Raw genomic sequence first — 20,284 nt, 5'->3', positions numbered from 1 at the left:
CAAGCAGTGAGCAACCATCCATGAAGAGGAAAAGTTGTGAAGGGAGCAAAAGGGAACTCACTGTAGACAGTGGAAAAATAGAACAGTGGTCAAAAGAAATGTGTTCTCTTTTGCATATCTTAGATGAGATTTGTTTTTGTATTTTGTTATGTCCTGTTACCTTAAATAGAAATCAAAATACTCAGCTACTTTGCATTGCCTTATCAAACATTCTGAGGTTGATTCACTTGTATCAATAACCGGGCTTCCTATTTGTAGGAAGAATGGCTGGAAATTCAAAACTTTGCTGACCTGTCTTAAACAGTGTTCAGGTAAACTATTTAGTGGTGTCTTACATGAGCTTCCATAAAGCAGGAAGGGCACAGACTGAAGGTAAGTCTAGACCTAGAGAAAACTGCCAACGAATTTCATCAGTTTAACAATTCAGTCTTCTGACTGAATGTCTGGACCTTTGGTATATATTATTAATCAAATGCTGGAGTGACTTTTCTCTTGCTGATATAGCAATTGCTTCTCAACAAGAAAAAGTAATAGAGGGCACAGATTTTGAGCTGTCACTTTGAGTCAAGTGCTTGCTTGGCAGATAAATGGGTGATAGAATAACCAAAGTCACTTTGAGAACCATGTAAGCTTGAATCTGTGTGTGAATTAACATGGTAAAGAAAGATGCAGGATGCAGATAAAGTTATTTGCAATTGGTCCAGAGACATGTTTTGTTCTTTTTCTTGATTTTGATCTTCAGTCTTATCTGTGCAAAGAGATGTCAACTGGAAATGTACCAAAAAAAAAATTAGGAAATATTTAATTACCCCGTGTTGAGATGGATTTTCATAGCAATGTTTCTGTCACAGTTCCTGAGCTAACTGTATCTCTGACCTGTATTTCAAGGGCAACTTTTGTTATGTTCCCTAGTTGTCACCTTGTTTGAAATATAATTGGGTACTTCATGTTCTCAGACCAATGCTAGTTACGTATTTCCTGTATTTGCTGTGCACACCACACCCCCCACCTTGCCCTCAAGAAAAAAGTCCTTCAAACTCCCATTACTTCTTTTGATCACTTCTTTTTCCTCTGTATGAACATGGCACTTCTTAAGTCCTTCCTTTTAAGTCCTCAGCCCAAGCAAAACAGGATTTGCAACTTTTCAAGATGCTGTGGGAATCTCAAAGGTGACTTTTACCTATTGTACTGCAAACATCATATCTTTGGTGCTATGCCTCACCTCATTTTTGGGGTGCAGGTTGGTGGTACAACTATGCTTCCTTCATTGCGATTACAAGCACAAGGAGGAAGGTGGGCATTTGCACTTCATTTTGTCATGGTTGCTTTTCTGGCCAAGTTGGTAAAGAGAAAGCTCACATGTGCCTCCACACAGACACAATACCACGTACAGAGTGGGCTCCTTCCAGATCTCATAGTTTGAAAGTCGATTTCCATCCTTCAGTGCTCACCAGCAAAGATCAGGTGCTGTGGGTCAGGAGCGATAACTTCCTTCTGGATTTTAGACTTAATGGTCTTGCTTGTTCTTTACCTCACAGGTGATTATCAGAGTTTTTATAAAGATCCAAATGCCAGTACGGCAGTGTCAGCCTGCTGACGAGAATACTGGCTAAAGGAACCATTGGTCTGACACAGGAAGGATTTTCTTAGGTTGTCAAGATTCCTTCCCATTGCTCTTGTATAAAGCTATTTGTGTAAGAATTACAGAGGAACCTTTTCGTTGTGCAGGCAGCCAGGGTTAATATTAGCCTATGCATGTCAGAGTAACACCTACTGGTGAGAAACTCTTTCAAGTCGGAGAGCAAAAGTCAGTGCTTAAGAACAGGAAGCATTTTGCAAAAAGTAAAAGACTTCATAGTCTGCTCTAACTTCTGTTTTTGTTTTTTTTTTAACTGCATCAGTAATCTGCCTCATCTCTTCTGTGCCTTGTTTGGCACTTATTGCATCTATTTATTTGCTTGCTTATCTAACAGTAAGAGCCTTGAAGTCCTTCCTGCCACTGCAAGGACTACTATCCCCCATCTATTTTGAAGGTTTGCTTCAAATCTTGAAAAATCTCCCATGTCATTATGTGCTCTGATATCTTCACAGCTTTTACTTTTCAAAGATGTAAGTAATCCTTTCAGTTGTGTCGAGCTTGAATTTTCTGGCATGTATGTTCAAGAATTTCATCTCTATTTATACATATGTCATTAATTTCTACAAGCTATGCTTTTCCACCTCTACTGTTTTTCCATGGTGTTTCACAATTGAATGTCCCAGAGATATGAGACCTCTTTAAGACTAAGCCATGCTTAGATTTTTCTTGCATAATTGTACACTGTCTTATAAAAAATGACATGCAGCTGCCCTATGATACACAGTTTTCTTTTTCTTACCCCTCTCTATTACATAATAATATATCTAGGCTGTGCAAGTTGTATGAATTTGCATGGTTTCATCAAATGATTTTATAAACAGTTGGTAAGACAAGAGGCAGAGAACTGTATAGAAATCTAATTCAGAGCTACCTGCAGTAAAGAGTGATTAGGTTTGATGCCCAGTAAACCCTGCTTCTACTATGTTTCCCTAAAACACGTAAAGAGGTTGGGGCAGATTGTTTTTAATTACTGGAAGTCAGCCTGGGTCCTACACGCCCTGTTGGTTTGACATTTGAGGTCCTGTTTCTGTGAAGGGTTAAAAAGCAAGGAGTGTGCAACCAGGAAGCTCAGCGGTGAGACAAGTTACAGAGACAGCACTGGAAACTATTGAGTTTGTAGAAGCTGAGCCAGTGGAGACTGGAGCCAAAAGAGCTAATGTGAGGAGTTCGCCTGGGATGATGACAGGGATTCTAGCAGACATTTTAACCAAAATTAAATATTCCACTGTTTTTAGGGTTTTCAGCTTCACTTTGGACTTTTTCACTTTATTCATGAATAGCATTGGAGGAACTTTCAGAAACCCCCTACCAGGACTAATTTCGTACTTCTTAGCATGCTGTTACGCATATGGTAATGACAGCTCTATACCTCAATCACAGAATCAGAGAGTAGTTAGGTTGGAAGGGACCTCTGGATATCATGTTGTCCACCCCCCCTGCTCAAGCAGGGTCAGCTAGAGAAGGTTGCGCAGGAACATGTCTAGTTGGGTTTGTGCATCTCCAAGGGTGGAGACTACACAACCTCTGAACACTGTTCCCGTGTTCTGCCACCCTCTGCTTGATGCTGCCCAAATAAGGTAACAGATTGTCCCCTACAGCTTATTACACACACGTATGCCATATCCATGGCATGTTAAGCTGGTGTTTAAGGCTCAAACATGGGGCCACATAACTGACAAAGGAGAATGTTCAAGGCTAGCGTAGTGCTGAGGTAGTCCTCTTACCAGAGGTAGAATTTGATGGTTAGCCAAAGCTGCCAATAAAATGGTTACATGCAGAAAACCCTCCGGCACAATTTCTTTTTCCTCTTGAAATTAAAAAGAGGAGGGTAAGGGACAGTACAACCCCCTTTTTCTGATTGGCTTTGGAGGATCCTTTTCTCAATGGGTTGATTTCCTGAGGACTTTTTGAGGACTCCTTTGTTCTGGGGCTGCAATGCACCATGCCAGCCCCACTGCTTAATTCTTACCTCTGCCTTTTATCACTTTGTGTGATCCTCTAAAAATGTTAGGGTTCTTTTAGCTCATTTTTTTGTTACACAGCTTGCAGTAATTCCAGTTACTCACCCTGTATTTCTGTAATTGGCATAAAGACCCTAATCACCCAATTAGAATGTGTAATGATATTGTAAAAAAATCCCTGTTAAACTGAGCAAAGGAATATTTAAAAAAGCTTTTAACAGTTGTCACTAGACATGATAGTAAAAGAGGGAGGAGAGATACAGGAGGTTTTTTATATGCAGATAACATGGTACTTTCTAAATTGAACTTCAAAGAACTATGCCCAGTTTATTAATGTAATTACTTATTTGAAAAATTATCCGAGTATAATGAATAAATTAAAAATGTTATCTATTCAGTATGTTATCAGTCTCATTCTCAGATTGGAACTTTAAAAGAACACAAAGAATTATAAGAATTTAGGTCCTCACTTACTTTCATGTTCACGTGCCCATGTAAAATACTTTTAGATCCTTTGTTGAATTGTATTAAAATCAGATTTAGATACTGGAGATAGAAATCTATTTGCTTCCATTGGGAAGAATACATGAATTCAGTAATGCCTTCAGACATATATTCCTGGATTTGGTAACTTAAATACTATATTCCCCTGCCTCAAAGAATAAATCAAAAGCTTCAAAATTTTTTTGTGAGGGAGGATAAATAAATGAAACCCTTCGACTCCTTTTGCTCATCTACACATCAAGGAGAGTTCTGCCATGTATTAACCTTGAGGCAGTGTTCTTCTTTTGCCACTCTCCATATTGTTTTGTCTTAAACTATTCCAAGTTTACTAGCATGTTTATTAGTAATGTATTTATGACTTCCATGGCATGAGCACTGAAGTAAGTACTATCAATACAAATCTCACACCAGAGACGGACAGTCTGCACAGAAAGGCAAGTTAGGCTTGTGAAATTCATTGTATGAAGCAGATGAAGACTAGATTTTAACTGGGATGGGATCCTTTGGGATGAGAATTAAACTCTGGAATAAATGACCAAATCCGTTACATACTGATTCTCTACATGACAATGTTATTAAGAGAGCAAGTAAATGTTTTATTGTTTTCTTATGTGGCAACATTTTTTTTTTAGTAGGCAGTTTCATCTCTATGGTTGAGCATTGCTTGGCTTCCTTCTTCAGTTTCCTATCTTCACACTTCATTGTCTTTCCAGCAGGAATTCCCAGTTCCACCACTATCTGCTATTTCATTTCCACTGGTTAACCACCCACTTGCTGAACAGAGCAGCAATGAGATAGTTCATATTGACTGTTCAAGCACTTATCTTAGACTTTAGCACTAATATCCCATTCAGAGGAACTGGGGCAGGGCATCTCTCCTTAGCTGTGTGTTTGCAGATTTGGGGTGCCGTTCTCTGGTATCTTAAAATGATGCAAATGCAGGATGCTGCAGCCTGCCCTTGCCTCCCGACCCTGGCTGGGCATTCCTAGCCCTTTCCAACGTCAGCAGCAAAACGGGGGAGGCCATGTCCTACTTCACTGCAGGGACTTCGTGTGGCTGAAAAGGAATCACTTTGCCGGGGGGGGGGGGGGGGGGAGTTATGAATTTTCAGCCGAATCAGTCCCCCAAACTGGCTCACTGAGCAGTCACACAAGCATCAGCGCCACTTCAAGGGGGGGGATTGGAGCATGCAGCCATGGAGGGTGGAGCTGAAGCTGCCTGGAAATGGCTTGGCTTAAATAGCTGTAGAGCGATGCCATTTAAAGAAAAATACTGTGCTGGTTTAATCTTAATTCACGTGGAAAGATTTTTGTCAAAAGAAAAGGGTTTGTTGTTTTTTTAATATGAAAATTTAAATTCTGCAAAACTACATAAATATATCAGCCAGACAAGGTATTTAATACCTTCAGGCATTAGATACTGCCAAATCTGGTGATCAGGCAGTTCTATGATATGGATCTTGGATATGATGGAATAGTTCTATAATGTTGGTTTTAATCATTTAATTTGTTATTGCTTTTCTTAAATGAGTATTACAATGGAGCTGTCTTTTGAAGGAGTACATAATTAAATCGGGATGTGAAGCAAAAAAGGAAACATAAAACCTGTCTTTTATTACAGATTTCCTTCCTGTCATTCTTTCCAGTACACCAAATTGATTAAACGGATATAAAATTTTTCTTTTCATCATTTGATGAACTCCTGTTTTAAAATACAGACACATGACTTCAGCCAAATCAACAAAGACAAAAATACACTTAATGAAGGAGTATATTGAAGTATCAAGGAGCATAATGTGGAAATTGGGACTTGCAACAAGAAACAAAGTGCTGGGCATCTTTCTAATTCATTTTCAGCATGGTAAAGTAAGCCTTCTCTTTAAGTTATTCTTGGAAGATCTATGCTACAAAACAGTGCTTATTTATTTAATATAAAAGCTGCTCAGATATACAGAAGGATACATACAGCCTGAGCTGCTTGTGATTACTGGGACCAATGTTCCCGTTGCCATCAAACACAGACAACACAAACCTCTGTAGCTGAAAGCTGTGTTTGAGAAGATAATCCTTGGACAAAACTGCACCACAGAAAGCCCTGCTGGGTCACTGACTATCTCTTTCCAAGGTCAGCCTCTGCTCCTCAGGGTAGAAGTTCAAAATTATAGTGATAATGAGAAATCACCCTGCTTCTAGTAATAAGTAATAAAATGTGCACTTAGACAGCACCTGCCCAAACTCCACTTGGTTAAATGATAAAATTTTAGGTATAGAAGAAAAATATCTGTCCCCATATAGTATTTGTAACTGCAGAGTCCCGTGGACCCCCTGCAAGCAGCAGAGCACATGATGGTGAGTGTGGCTGCTGTGTGTGGAGCACGCGGGAAGAGCGGCTGGCTTGTAGCTATGGTTGGGCAGGACGACTCTGCTGGTGTGAGAGCCCAGAATGACAAACAGCCTAGAAAGCCAGCACCAAGGGTGTCACCCTCCGTTCACACCCCTTGTCATGCGGTATGTAAATGCCCGCAAGTTACCCGAGAGGCAAGTATTGCCCTCTGAGCAGTCCTCCTCTTCAGTCTGATGCAGCTGGCTGTTTGCAACTAAGAACATCTTTCTGTTCCTTGACGGACTGTTTCCTTTACCACCTCCTAATACATTTTATCCTGAAGAAAGTCCAGAATATATTCTTCCTTCTCTTCTGCTTTTATTTTCCTCTGCTGTCACGATAGTACTGAGGAGCTTTTTATGAGGACAGGGATTATTCTGATTTACTGGCTTTCCATGTTTCCTTTTTATGTTCTCACTAACATTTGAGAAATGGAGCATTAAAGATTCATACAACATAAGGTTGTTCTGTGGTCGAGTAGCTATCTGTGAACTGGAGGAACTAGGCAAAAAGGTGGGTCTGAGGTATTAGAGAGTATGTTTGGCTTAATTCACCCTCTTTGGGATGCTTGGAGCACTACATGCCTTGAGCCTTGTTTTGTGAACTCAAGAAGATGGAGTTATCAGGGGCTTTCTTTAGGCTTGCTTTAGGACTGTATAACCCACAAACTTCTTTTTCTGAAAGACATTTAGCAGGGACTCTGTCAAGCAAGGCTTTTGCTAAGAAAATTTTATCTTGCAGAAAATCTGTCTTGGGAATCACTTCTCAGGGACTTTTTTCCTGGGTATATGAACTTATATATTATGAACTTTATATTATGGGGGTTTTTTTGTTTGTTTTTTTAGAAATCTTAGAGATCCATTCATTCTGGATGATCAGGAGTGCAAGAGGAATTTCACAAATCTGTAAATAGTTTAGCAAGTAATGTGACATCATTTTGTTTCTATACTCTTAATATAGTAACTGAATTGTATTGAAAATCCTATCTGTTTTATCACATTTTATAGGTGCATCCTCCTTATAAAGGAGAAATATAAAATAGGAAATCTAGAAAAGAATATTCTATACATGTAAAGAGGAGCCCTGATAGAGTATCTTATGAGAGGTGAGGTTTTTTAATATAAACTTAGTAATAAAAATGGGAACTAGTCCTGAATTGCCTATTTCTTTTGGTCAATTATATAAAGAGTGTAGTTAGTTAATTCAAAGCTTGAGGTTAGATGGCATGAATGTATATTGGGCTTGAAATCTGTGTTTTTGAAATTTAATATTTGAAATCTCAGTAATATAAATAATTGAAAGTTACAAACTTTGAATAAAGTGAAAGTTAGTTGCAATATTATGTGTGTTTTGGGATCAATTCATTATTGATGTAAGCTGACATATCTTGTAGTAATCCATGGTTACATATGGATCAGCAATAATAATGAATTTGATTGCTTACCTAGGTACTAAAATCTCTTAGTATTATTAAATTCCAAAGCCACCATGCAATTCCAGCTAGCAGCTTTACAGTGCTGACTCATAGATCTTCCTCTCTCTGCTAGACTGACTTCCTTCTGCTCAGATCTCGGCCTGCTTCTCTGTTACCTCCTCCTGCATGTCCAGCTTACTGATTCCAATCCACTGCCTTCCTCTTTGTCATTGTCATCTTCTCACCCATCTCCCTCCGATTTACCTCCTTGCCTCCAGCCAGGACAGCTCAAAAATGCATGTTCTGAACAGGCTGGTCTTGTGTTCAAGAGAGCACACCCTCCACACATCATCTTGCCCCAAGATTCATTCTTGATCCCACCCTTTCTATCACCAGACGCTGTGGAGAGCTGCACCTTTATCAGGTTCTCCCAAGAGGCAGCGGCATCCCAGTTTAGCCTGTTGCTGTGCAGTATTGATCTGCTGGGGTTCAGCCAATGGACAAAATGGGCTTGTCTCAACTGCAGATACCATTAATTCTAATGCAAATGCTCTCTGCTGAGAGTTGTTTCTTGCTAGTTTGTGTGAAAGACACTTCGTTAAAATAACTTGTGTTGTCACCTGGCTTATAGTTCAGCCACCTTGACTTTTTGCAGGACTGTACTGACATGACTGTCACAAGTCCCGTAATTAGTCAGTATGCTTTGATTCCATTGCAAATTTAATAAAATAGCCTTGGCTTTTCTCCTCCTAATTTTGCTGGAGGTCTCACCTCTGAGCATTTACATAAAAAAATACTCAGGGAATTGGCACATCTTATTTTCACAAAGGTCCAAACTGTTTAAATCTCACAGCTCCTTCTTGTCCAATGTGGCTTTTCCGCTTCTTCCATGCAGCTAAAATCCTCTTCATCTCACAAGCTGGCTACCACAACTTCCTCCTCTCCAGCTTTGACAAAGGTCCTTTATACTGCTTCAAAAACCTGTTATATAGGTCATTTTTCCAGCTTATCATCCTGAGTATTTCTTTCCTGCTTTGCTTCCTTCTGCTGGCTCTCCATTTTCTGTTGCATTTAACACCCACTCCTTTTCTTCCCCTTAAAGACTTTTAATTACTTAATTCCCTACACTTCTTAAATTCTGCTGTGGCACCAGCCCCTGCCTCTAATTAGTGTTGCCAGTTCTTCAGTTGAATTCTCCTCAAAATGTCTTTATGCTTTCTCCCTAACTCCTGCAAATAGGTCTTTAAAAAACACAAAGCCTCTCTTTAATCTTCCTTAAACCTCATCTTTACTGGGAAATCTATTCCATAGTGGCCAATTTGCTGTGACTTATGCTTCTGACTTGTTTTGCAGATAATATGTACCACCATTCTCCATCTATCACGTCCACTTGCTGCCCTCCATTGTAAATTTCGGTGTAACACTTTTGGGACAGAGACTGTACCTGAATATCTGCATGGATATCACTTAGTAGACTAAGGTTCCTAAACAGTAACTAGAGCTTACAGCTGCTACTGTAGCGTACATAAGACATATCCATAGTGAAATCTAGATCGAGAGATCTGGAGCATTGGTTTGTGTGACTCTGTGAAGGCCAAATACATTGCAAGCTGACAGTGAAGGGCAATACCTCAGCTGTGATTATGTGTACTGAATTTTACAGCAATAGGAACTACAGAAAATTGTAAGACATAGTCTCCAAAACCTCCCCTGAGCAGAGTGGCATGTAGGCTGAATTGTTTTTAACTGGTTTAGGTACTGATTTTGGGATAGAGATGAGTGTATACAGCACAAACATGAGGAAAGAACAAAAGATGTTTGAATATATGTCCTAAATTCAAATGAGATCTTAATGATAGCAGGGCAGATCTCCATTTTGGAGTCTTTCATGTATAACCCTTGCAAATGTATTGTATTACTTTTTAGGGGATGAAGTTTATCTCTCCACAGGTAGTTAATATTCCCATTATGTTCTCATACAAATTTGAGCTCTCCAAAAAGGAAGAGAGAGAGAGCTGAATAAACAGAACAATATGCTTCTGTAACATGTCTGGTGAAAATGATTGCCATTGCCAACAACTAAACTATATTAGAAATGGAGAAAAAAAATCCCAAACCAAACCAACAAAAAGTTGAAGAGACCTGGATTTCAGGAGAGCATTCTTTGGCCTATTCAGGGACCTGCTTGGAAGAATCCCATGGGATAAGGCCCTGGAGGGAAGAGGAGTCCAAGAGAGCTGGCTGATATTCAAGGATCACCTTCTCCAAGTTCAAGGATTGCCCATCCCAACAAGCAGGAAATCAAGCAAAGGCAGAAGGAGGCCTGCATGGATGAACAAGGAGCTCCTGACTAAAATCAAACATAAAAAGGAAGTGTACAGGAGGTGGAAGCAGGGACAAGTGACCCAGAAGGAATATAGAGTCACTGTCCGAGCATGCAGGGATGGGGTTAGGAGAGATAAAACCCGCCTGGAGTTGAAACTGGCCAGAGACATGAAGGGCAACAAGAAGGGTTCTTACAGGTACCTAAGCAGGAAAAGGGAGGCTAGGGAAAATGTAAGCCCACTGCTAAATAGGGCAGGGGCACTCATGACAAAGGACACAGAAAAGGCAGAGGTACTCAATGCCTTCTTTGTCTCAGTCTTTACCAGTAAGACTGGCCTTCAGGAAACCCAGGCTCCAGAGACCAGAGGGAAAGTCTGGAGCAAAGAAGACTTACCCTGGGTGGAGGAGGATTGGGTTAGGGAACGCTTAAACAAACTGGACATACACCAGTCCATATGCTCTGACAGGATGCACCCGTGAGTGCTGGGGGCACTGGTTGATGTCATTGCAAGGACACTCTCGATTATCTTTGAAAGGTCATGGCGATCATGGAAGGTTCCTGAGGACTGGAAGAAAAGTTTCTCCTATCTTCAAGAAGGGCAAGGTGGAGGATCTGGGGAACTACAGGCCAGTCAACCTCACCTTAATCTCTGCTAAGGTGATGGAGCCTGGCTACCATTTCCAGACACATGAAGGATAGGAAGGTGACTGGGAGTAGCTGGCATGAATTTATGAATCATGCTTAACTAACCTGATAGCCCCCTATGATGAGATGACTGGCTTGGTGGATGAGGGGAGGGAGAGCAGTGGATGTTGTTTACCTTGACTTTATTCAGGCTTTTGACACTCTCCCATAACATCCACATAGACAAGCTGATGAAGTGTGGGCTAGATGTCAGGCTAGTGGTCAGTGAAGTGAGCTGAAACTGGCCAGGCTCAGAGGGTTGTGACCAGTGGCACAAAGTCCAACTGGAGACCAGTCACTAATGGATTCCCCCAGATATCAATCCTGGGGCTAAAACGGTTTAACATCTTCATTAATGACCTGGATGATGGGACCAAATGCATCCTCAGCAAGTTCACAGACAATACAAAACTGGGAGTAGTGGCTGTTATACCAGAGGGCTGTGCTGTCATTCAGAGGTCCTTGACAAACTGGAGAAATGGGCAGACAGAAATCTCATGAAGTTCAATAAAGGGAAGTGCAGAGTGCTGAAATAATCCCTTTTGCCAGTACAGGCTGGGGGCTGACCAGCTGGAGAGCAGCTCTGCAGAGAAGGACCTGGGGGTCCTGGTGAACAGGCAGTTGAACATGGGTCAGCAATGCACCCTCAGGGCAAAGAAGGCCAACAGCCTCCTGGGCTGCCTTAGGCAGAACATTGCCAGCAGGTCAAGGGAGGTGATCCTTCCTCTCTACTCAGCACTGGTGAGACCACATCTGTGGTGCTGTGTCCAGTTCTGGGCTCCTTAGTACGAAAAAGACATGGACTGAGTGGAGTGAGTCCAGTGCAGGGCCACAAAGGTGATTAAGAGACTGGAGCATCTGTCAGACAAGGAGAGGCTGAGAGACCTGGGCCTGTTCAGCCTGGAGAAGAGAAGGCTCAGGAGGGATCTCATCAATGTGTATAAATACCCGACGGGAGGGTGTCAAGGACGGGGCCAGACTTTTCTCAGTGGTGCCCAGTGTCAGGATGAGAGGCAATGGGCACAAACTGGAATACAGGAAATTCTGTCTGAACACAAGAAAACACTTCTTTACTGTGAGGGTGGCTGAACACTGGAGCGGGTTGTCCAGAGAGGTTGTGGAATCTCCATCCTTGGAGATACACAAAACCCAACTGGATGTGGTCTGGGCAATGTGCTCTAGGTGACCCTGCTTGAGCAGGGGGGTTGGACGAGATGATCTCCTGAGGTCCCTTCTGACCCAACTATTCTGCAGTTCTATAATCTTAGAAATAAAGTATTATTCTTTCAACCTTGTTTTCTTGAGACATCAGCCTATGGTTTTATAATTTTAACTGTAGCACTTAAATATTCATACTCAGAATCAACTAGGTTTGTGTGTCTATGTGTTTCCAAAGACATGGGTTACCTGCAAGAGGATCCTTGCCAATGAGAAATTTTGTCTGACTGTATTCTAAGTATTATATTTTCCCAGCCAGTCAGTTGGGCTTTGTATGCATACATGCATAGATCTTCCAGTTGTACAAACTGAGCTATAGTTTGGATAGCCAACAATTTTACTGCAGTGAATAGTAGGGATATTACAGTAAACACCCTTTATCCAATATTTATGATAAAATGACATGATTCACACATGCTTTTTGAATGCATCTAAATGGATTGTCCTCAGTCCTCCTGCTGCTTCATTTTGCTTCATCTTCATTATAAGGGTATTTGTTGAACATTTCAGTGACTTCAGAATATTGGGATCTGATATCACATTTATTTTAAAATTCATTTTAAATCCCATTTTCTCTTTTACTAGACCTTTATCAAGATAGCACAAGAAAATGAGCTCGTTAAAATGTTTTTTTGTGACTTATTTCACAGGAACAACATTCAGCGTTAATGCTATGTTGCTAGGTAGCCAGGTGATCTTAAACTGGAAAGCATCTTAGCTCATAAATTCCTGCAAATCTAATATACTTACACTTGCTCAGCAGAATCTCTGAGATTCCACAATTTATACAGTAACATACATTGTAAAAGTTTTAGGTCTATAATTGAATAATTATGTTACTTTATTACTTTGAAGTATGTAGGTTTCTGATGTAGCCATACATGCTTTTTTCTCTTCACTCTATATTCCCAGTGAGATTTCCCTCTAACTGTGTCATGGTCAAAACATAAAGAGACCATACTTCCCTAGAAATGAAAGTGTACTACCATATGCCAAGAAGAAGCTGCCTAACAAGAAATTATAAGCATGAAAGTTAAAGATGCTGTGATACTGCTACAGCCATTTCACCCTTAATGTGATGGTATAAAGTAAGCACAAAGCAGAAAGCAAGTGACCCCATACATTTGTACATGAAATAAATTGACCACTAGAGGGTACTGAAGAGAGGTAAAAAATCACTAGTGGTTCAGCCTAGGGGGGGTCACCGGCAGCCATAAGGTACTGGGAAAACCAAACTCTTTTCATCATCTTTGGAACTACATGTATGAACTGTAACTCGTCACTTCCTCATGGAACAGGATCTGAACACAACAGCAGTCAGGCCTGAGACATGACAGCCTAAGCCTGCTTGTTCTCCAATTATTGGCAGGGATGCACAGAATATAAACAAGGTATATTTCCACAGGTAATAAAAATTGGGACTTAATAACAATTACATGATATGTCAGCTCTGAGAGCTTTTCGGTGGAACAACTTATGATTTGGACATAGATCACATAGGTGCTCTCCTTCTGTTCCTAATTTTTGTCACTAATGCGTTTTGCTGGTAGAGCTTAAAGGTCACATCCCTAAGGATATGGCCCCATTTGCGTTAGCAGAGCCTGACTTTCTCTTCAGATAACAGTCATCTTGGATTGAGTATCACTAGAGGACAAAGTGAAAGTGAGATTTCAAGAGGGGGAGGAGGAGGAGGAAGGGGGGGCTGTGTTGCTTTACATCCATCTTCGTAATAGGAGGGTCACCAAAGAATAGCTGCATTAACAAGTAACACAGCTCCTAGCTCTGGTCCCCAGTGCTGCAGCAGAGGGATCTTTTCAAGGTGAGTGGATCGGCCTAATAAAGAATGTCCCCAGCCAGGAAGATTTATGAAGATCTGCTTTACGTTGGCAGATGAAGGCTTGACAAGGTGGAGTTATACTCGACAATCCTGTTCACTATTTCATTCTCTGAGGGACGTGTCCTGCTTACTTTGGGTGAGCCACTTGATCTGAGGGCCTGCTTTCCCAGTGCAATACTCTGTGCACATAACACTCCAAACCAATGGCATTAACTACTTCTTTCGCAAACACATTTGTTTATGTGCTCTTAAGGTTTTTGAAATTCAAACACTTGGCCCAACACAAGTTCAAATAGAGCAGGAATGTAACTTAAGTACATGGCCTTTCAAGAATCCCTAAAGAAAAATGTTGGGGGGGGGTGAGTAGAGAAAGCTGTGAGAGAGCTCAGACCATGTAAAATTACTTCTTCAAATCAACAGCAAGAACCCTGAGATCTGGAAAGTGCACATCTTTATACTACACTGTGAGCCACCATCTGCACCACACATCACAGATTTGTTTTTTGTCATCTCATCTTACCCTGCAAGTAATGAATAGGGCAACTGTGTCTGTTCTATCTGCAGAGATTTTTGTCATCCAGAGTGCACCAGGCCCGCTAGGGCACTGTTTATAGCTTTAAACAATATGTTAGTTTACACAGTAATAAACAGCTGCCAACCCTGCTGCCTCCTTTCCTCCAGAAATAATAAACCTAACCTTTACCTCAGTGCAAAACACATAAATGATTAGGCTGACTGGCTTGCATGATGCATTGAGGCAAATGTTTCATGTTGTCCAGCTTCGCAATTGATATCTTGGCAAATATTTCCACTGCACTTGATAATCCCTACATTTGCAAACTGATTCAGTTAACTCAATGGCAGCAGTGGAGGTCAAGATTCATAGTAAATTCTTACCAGAAGCCAAGTGAGGAGATGCTGAGGATGTAGAGTAACTGCCAGCAGGTTTTCATTTAGGGTGTATCTTTGGGGTGTCGATGTGAAAAAGGACACTTTAAATAAACTGCCTAGCTTTTTGTAATACAGAAGTGGCTTTACATGTAAACAAGTTTAAACCCTGTAGATGCTTATGGAAGAAGGTAGTGAACAGCAATATTCTTTAGCATTTTGTTCATGTTAATTTTTTCACACCACAAACTGCAAGACATAGACATAAAAAGCAGAGCCAAAAGCCTGCCCCTACAAAGAAGCAAAATGTCATCATTATAATAGCTGTATCTCTGTGGTTTGCTAATTGCACATTTCTGCCTTATTGTTTTCCTGCACTGGGTGATTGAAATACAGAAGGAGAAAAGTAAGAACCACCAATTTATGGACTTGATCAAAGTTACAAAAGTGATTTCACATTCCTGAATTCAATAAATGTGCCACACTAGTGCCCTTGGAAACAGAAAAGGTTTGGGTGGAGGAAAGAACAAAGAAGGCCTTTAACATAAATTTTTCCATCAAGTAAAAACCACTGAGGAAAGAGGAACAAAAATTGCAGTGTGCAGCTCTGCACAGCTTCAAGCTCATCCTTCCTCTGGTGGGGAATGTCTGTGAAACATCTCTGTGGACTGAGATTGTAAAAATTTCAGAAGACAAGGTCTGGGTTTCTTTCACTGACACCGCACTGACGTCTGATTTAGGCAAAATTTTCGTTAATTTAAAAGATCCTGACATATGCTTGTAGATTGGTCCTAAGCAGTTGCAAAGCCAGACACTTCTCAGAAATTCTAACTTGTCTATACTAACAAAAAAAGCAGAACACAGAGCAGTAGTGTGGCAAATAGGCTTGTTATGAACTTTTGATAAAGTTGAAGTTTACCTAGAAATAGGGGGAAAAATAGGAATGTTGTTCCAAATCTAGTGGGTGCTAGGAGTAGCAATTTCTGTTGGTAAGATGGCATCTGTCAGTTAAGCATGGTTTCCTCAGAAGCTCTCAGAAGCTCTATCACTAATTGCCAAAATAAAGCCATAGCCTGAATTATTGTAGTGTTCATAGAAGGCAAGCAGGAAGGCCTCCTCCTGTGAATGGCATGTGCAAAAAGAGAAGGGGGCTCAAATTCTAAACTTAGTTTCAGCTTTTGGATCAGACGTATTATTTATGATGATGGCATTTTCCTCTCCATTCAAAGCAGGAGTATTCACCAGTATTAATATCAGATTTGAACAAAGATCAAACTATTAACTATTATTAAGGACTTAAATGTCTTTTTTTTTGCACTGAGTGATAAAATATCCTTAAGTGCTTGTGTCCTTCCCCCTCCTTTTCTCCTTCTAGCCTCCTTGTCCGTTTCTTCCAAATTTTTATTTTTTTCCTCCCTCCATTTTCTCTCTGTAGTGTTTCAGTTTCCACCCTTTCTCCACTTCCTTGCATAAAATGACATAGCCAACATTAAAGTGTCATTTCATCTCCTGTTTTTAAGACATTAACAGGGTCAACAGAATTTACACCTCTGAAAGTCATTTTCTCATACAGTCTGTAGATTCAGGGTTTGTGCATAAGACATTTTACTGCATTATTGTACTGCTATATAGTAGGATAATTCCCCATAATCTCGTATGTCATAAGAGACACACATATAAACACATAGTAGTTTTCCACCTCAGGAGGCTATGTATTTGCCATTCCTGCTGCATATATACATGGTAATAGATAGGTCCTATCCTAAAGAGCTTAGCGTTGCAGATGGCTTGAACTCAACTCATCTAAATGCTTGTCCAGACAAATGTGCTTTTAAAATTGAGTTAACAACTTTTAGCATGGACACAGTCTAATCCCAGTAAATTGTGTTAGCTAGCCTCATTAAAAGACAAGTTCATTTTAACCAGATAATATGTATTAAAATACAATTTGCACTATGTACACCTGGGTTCTAAACTGTGTAACCTAACATGTATTGTTTTCAAAAAGTACCTATTTTTTATTTTAGACTAGACATACCCATCCATCTTGATGGGTTAAACTGATTTATTTTCCAGTAATGTTGGTTCAATTGAGTTAACAAGATCAAAAGCTCTCAACACTCATTAAGTTTCAGGCTAACACATTTGAGGGCAAATTACCTGGCTGTGCTTTAAGATATAAGTGGAGGTTAAGCCCAGGTTTCAAATTGAAGAGCTGGGTGCGTACTTAAGGCAAGGTGCCCTTTTTCTACCAGCCATACCACAGCCGCTCAAATATCATCCCACTCAACGCTAATCCAGAAATTAGGCCAAGAAGTCACCTTCCTCCATCGTCAAACCTACACAACTTGCCTTGGCCACTGAACACGCGGCGCTGGGCCTGGGGAGGGCAGCGGGTGTGCGGGACCAGGCTGGCGCAGCCGTTCCCCCAGCGTGGGCACGCCTTGCCGGCCTCGCCGGGTGGCCACCTGGTGTGGGCAGGTCTTGCTCGCCTCACCTCGCCCGCCCGGCGCGGACAGGCCCTGGTCGCCTTGCCGCAGCTGCCTGGCACGGGCAGGCCTCGGTGGCCTCACTGTGGCCGCCCGGCGCGGGCAGGCCTCCCTCGCCTCGCTGCAGCCACCCAGCGCGCCAAGGGCCGCGAGCTGGAGGCACCGTGGCATGGCCATCGCCACATGGCCACTGCTGGGTGCTGGTTCAGGGGACAATGACACGCAGCCTCCGGAGGCCACAGTGCCATGGGTTGGGGTGTTGACAATCCTAGCTGAATACCGTCTATTTGCTCCTTAATCAACTGCTATCAAGAACATCTCTGATGCTACAAGCAGCAAGCGCCCTATTATAATAATTCCCAGCGGAGCACTGCCATTGCTTGGTGCGTGGTGGATGATGAGGCGATGCCTTAATCCCGAGTTGCCCAAGCTGTGGCTGCGCGGCGGGGCCTCCCCGCGCTTGCGGCATGTCAGGAGAAGGGCCCAGGCCGCCGCCCCGAGGGGACACAGGCACAGGCCCCGCCGCCGCCGCCGCCGCCGCCGCCGCCGCCGCCGCCGCCGCCGCCGCCGCCGCCGGGGCCGGCCGCCTCCCCCCAGCCGCGGCGAGGCTCCCCTGCCCGCCCAGGCTCCGCCTCCTCCTTTCTCTCAGCGCCTCTCCGCACCCCTCCCTCCGCGCCCGCGCCCCCGCGCCCGACTTTCCTTTCACTCCTCCATCTCTCCTCCGCACTTTTCTCCCCCCCTTTCCTCCCTTCCCTCCCTGCCCCTGCCCCGCCTCATTGGCCCTGGCGCTCCCCGGCGCGTCTCGCCGTGGCCGGGGGAGCCCGGCGAAGGGGGGACGGGACGGGGCTATGAGCCGCGCGGCGACTGCGGGTAGCCGAGCCGCTGCCGCGGGCACCACGTAGGGCGCCTTCCCCGGGCGGGGCCCGGCCGGGGGCCGTCCCGCTGCCCTCGGCGGCTGCCCGGGTGGGGCGGGGGGGGGCCGGAGCCGCGGAGGTCTCTCCCCGGCCGCGGGGCCGCCGGCGCTCGGCGCGTGGGGGCAGCGGTGTCCGTTGGGCGGGTGGTCGCGGGTGCCGACCCGCCGCGGTCGCCCCGGGCGCGGGCGGAGGGGCGCCCGCGAGTGTGCCATGATCGACTCGCAGGCGGCCGAGAAGATCAGCAGGATGAAAAAGTTGCGGAGAACTTTGTCGGAGAGCTTCAGCCGAATCGGTGAGTGCCGCGGCGGCCGTTGGCCCGCGGCGGCCGTTGGCGCCGGCCGTTGCCCGCGGTGGCGGTGGCGGGGCGCGCGGGCCGGGGGCGGCGGCGGGGCCCGGGCTCCCTGTGGGGCTGCGCCGCCTCCCGCCCCGCGCTCCCGCGGTTTGGTTACCTGCGCAGGTGTCCGACTCCGCTGAGCAGTTTGATTTGGGTAGGGCTGGAGCAAAGCACGGCGCTGCGCGAGGAAAGGATCTTTCTGCTTTTCTCCGGCCAGTTATTTGTGTAGTGGCGTGGTGGGATCCTGTGCATTGCCGAGCTGGAAGCAACTGTGCTGTTCCAGTCTTTTCAAACACTTCTTGTGAATTATGTTTGGAAAATAACAAATATTTCCCGGCAGTGTGTGCAACCCAGATGGTACAGCATGAATCTGTAATTGAATTGGCTTAAAATAGGCTAGGAAAAACAAAGTAAAAATGAGAATTGACCAGCCTGTCTCCATTGCCAAAGTGAAACCTTGACAAAAATATGGAAAAGCAAATTATTATTTTTGTTTTGCTCTAGGTTTAGTAATTTATTTTTTGGTCAGACTGCACATTCTTTTAAGTTGAGGCATGAGATGCCAAAGCAGATAACAACGGATCAGTGATTTAGGAGGCCAGACAAAAGAAGTCTGTCTGTCATCTGCTGCTAAATCTTGTCATTCTTTCAGTGACATAAAGCATGTTGAGATAGTGTTGTCCGAACAGGGTGCTGCTGAGCACATCGTCCCCTTGTATCACTGCGCTGCATTCAGGTTTGACACCAGTTTGCTTTGCCTTAGGATTTGTTGCTGAGAACAGTGCCAAAGAGTCCTGGTGCACTTTGCCTGAGGTTTCTCGGTCTTTGGCACAGTGTTTTGCTTAACTCGGTGTTCAGCGTGCTCGGTCCCGCTGATGGTGTCATCGCACTGCTGAGCAGGGAGGCCCTGTGCAGCACCCAGGCAGAAAAGGGCCCTTCCCCAGCCCTGCCTGTGCCCTCCCTCTTGTCCCGCCAGGGCATCTCGCCTTGCGGGCGTCTCGGGATGGGGTTCTAGCCTCCGAGCGGCTTTGTGCCGGCGAGGGGATGCAAAGTGCCTGCGCTGCAGTAGTGAGCTGTGGCATGTGGCTATTCTCTTGACAGTCTCATCAGGGAGGTGTGCTGAAGTACATGGGCATTATAATTTTTCATGTGTTTGCATATGCGATCAATGTATTACTTCAGATTTTAAGGGCTGCAAACTTTTTAAGCGTAGGAGAACATTTGAAATCAGGAATCTTTTTTTTGTCTTACTGCAAAATGGAGAAGACTGAAGATAACTCATTCATATTTATAAAACAGGAAGAAAGTATTTCAAGGGTAGATGCCAGGTTTCAATTCAGAACTGAATATTAAGTCACAGTTATATGTCCCTCTGTCCCCATGTGAAAATAGCTTTCAGCTATAATCAGTCTTAAGCTTGTAAAATGCATTTAATTCTTTACGATTTGAAAAAAGAAAAAAAAAGGCAGCCAGGTATTTCAGGTATTTGATCTGATCTGTCCCATGTTTGTGTGTGTATGTGTGCACACACAGACACTCTTTGTAAATAGAACTGTGGAAGGGTTTTACTAATGGTGGAAGTCATTAACAAAGAAAATCTCTTGAATGAAGATGCTGCTTTATCATACCGGTGACAGTCCCATTAATGCCTTTTCAGCATCCAGGCCTCTCTGCATGATAGCTTCTGCATGGT

General features: G+C 43.3%; 1 protein-coding gene across 1 annotated transcript in view; it reads left to right on the top strand.

Moving 5' to 3' along the window:
• Positions 1 to 18,446: 18,446 nt before the first annotated feature.
• Positions 18,447 to 20,284, top strand: part of CDK14 (cyclin dependent kinase 14) — a gene marked incomplete at its 3' end in the record, with an annotated part of 228,221 nt that continues 226,383 nt past the window's right edge. Inside the window, exon 1 of the mRNA XM_026074401.1 lies at positions 18,447 to 18,549. Within this exon, the coding sequence (XP_025930186.1) occupies positions 18,468 to 18,549 (82 nt within the window). The remainder of the gene's footprint in view (positions 18,550 to 20,284) is intronic.

The sequence above is a fragment of the Apteryx rowi genome, unplaced genomic scaffold, assembly GCF_003343035.1.
Source record: "Apteryx rowi isolate R43461 unplaced genomic scaffold, aptRow1 scaffold_388, whole genome shotgun sequence".
Lineage (NCBI taxonomy): Eukaryota > Metazoa > Chordata > Aves > Apterygiformes > Apterygidae > Apteryx > Apteryx rowi.
The sequence above is the reverse complement of the archived record's forward strand: the minus strand, read 5'-3'. Positions and strand labels throughout refer to the sequence as shown.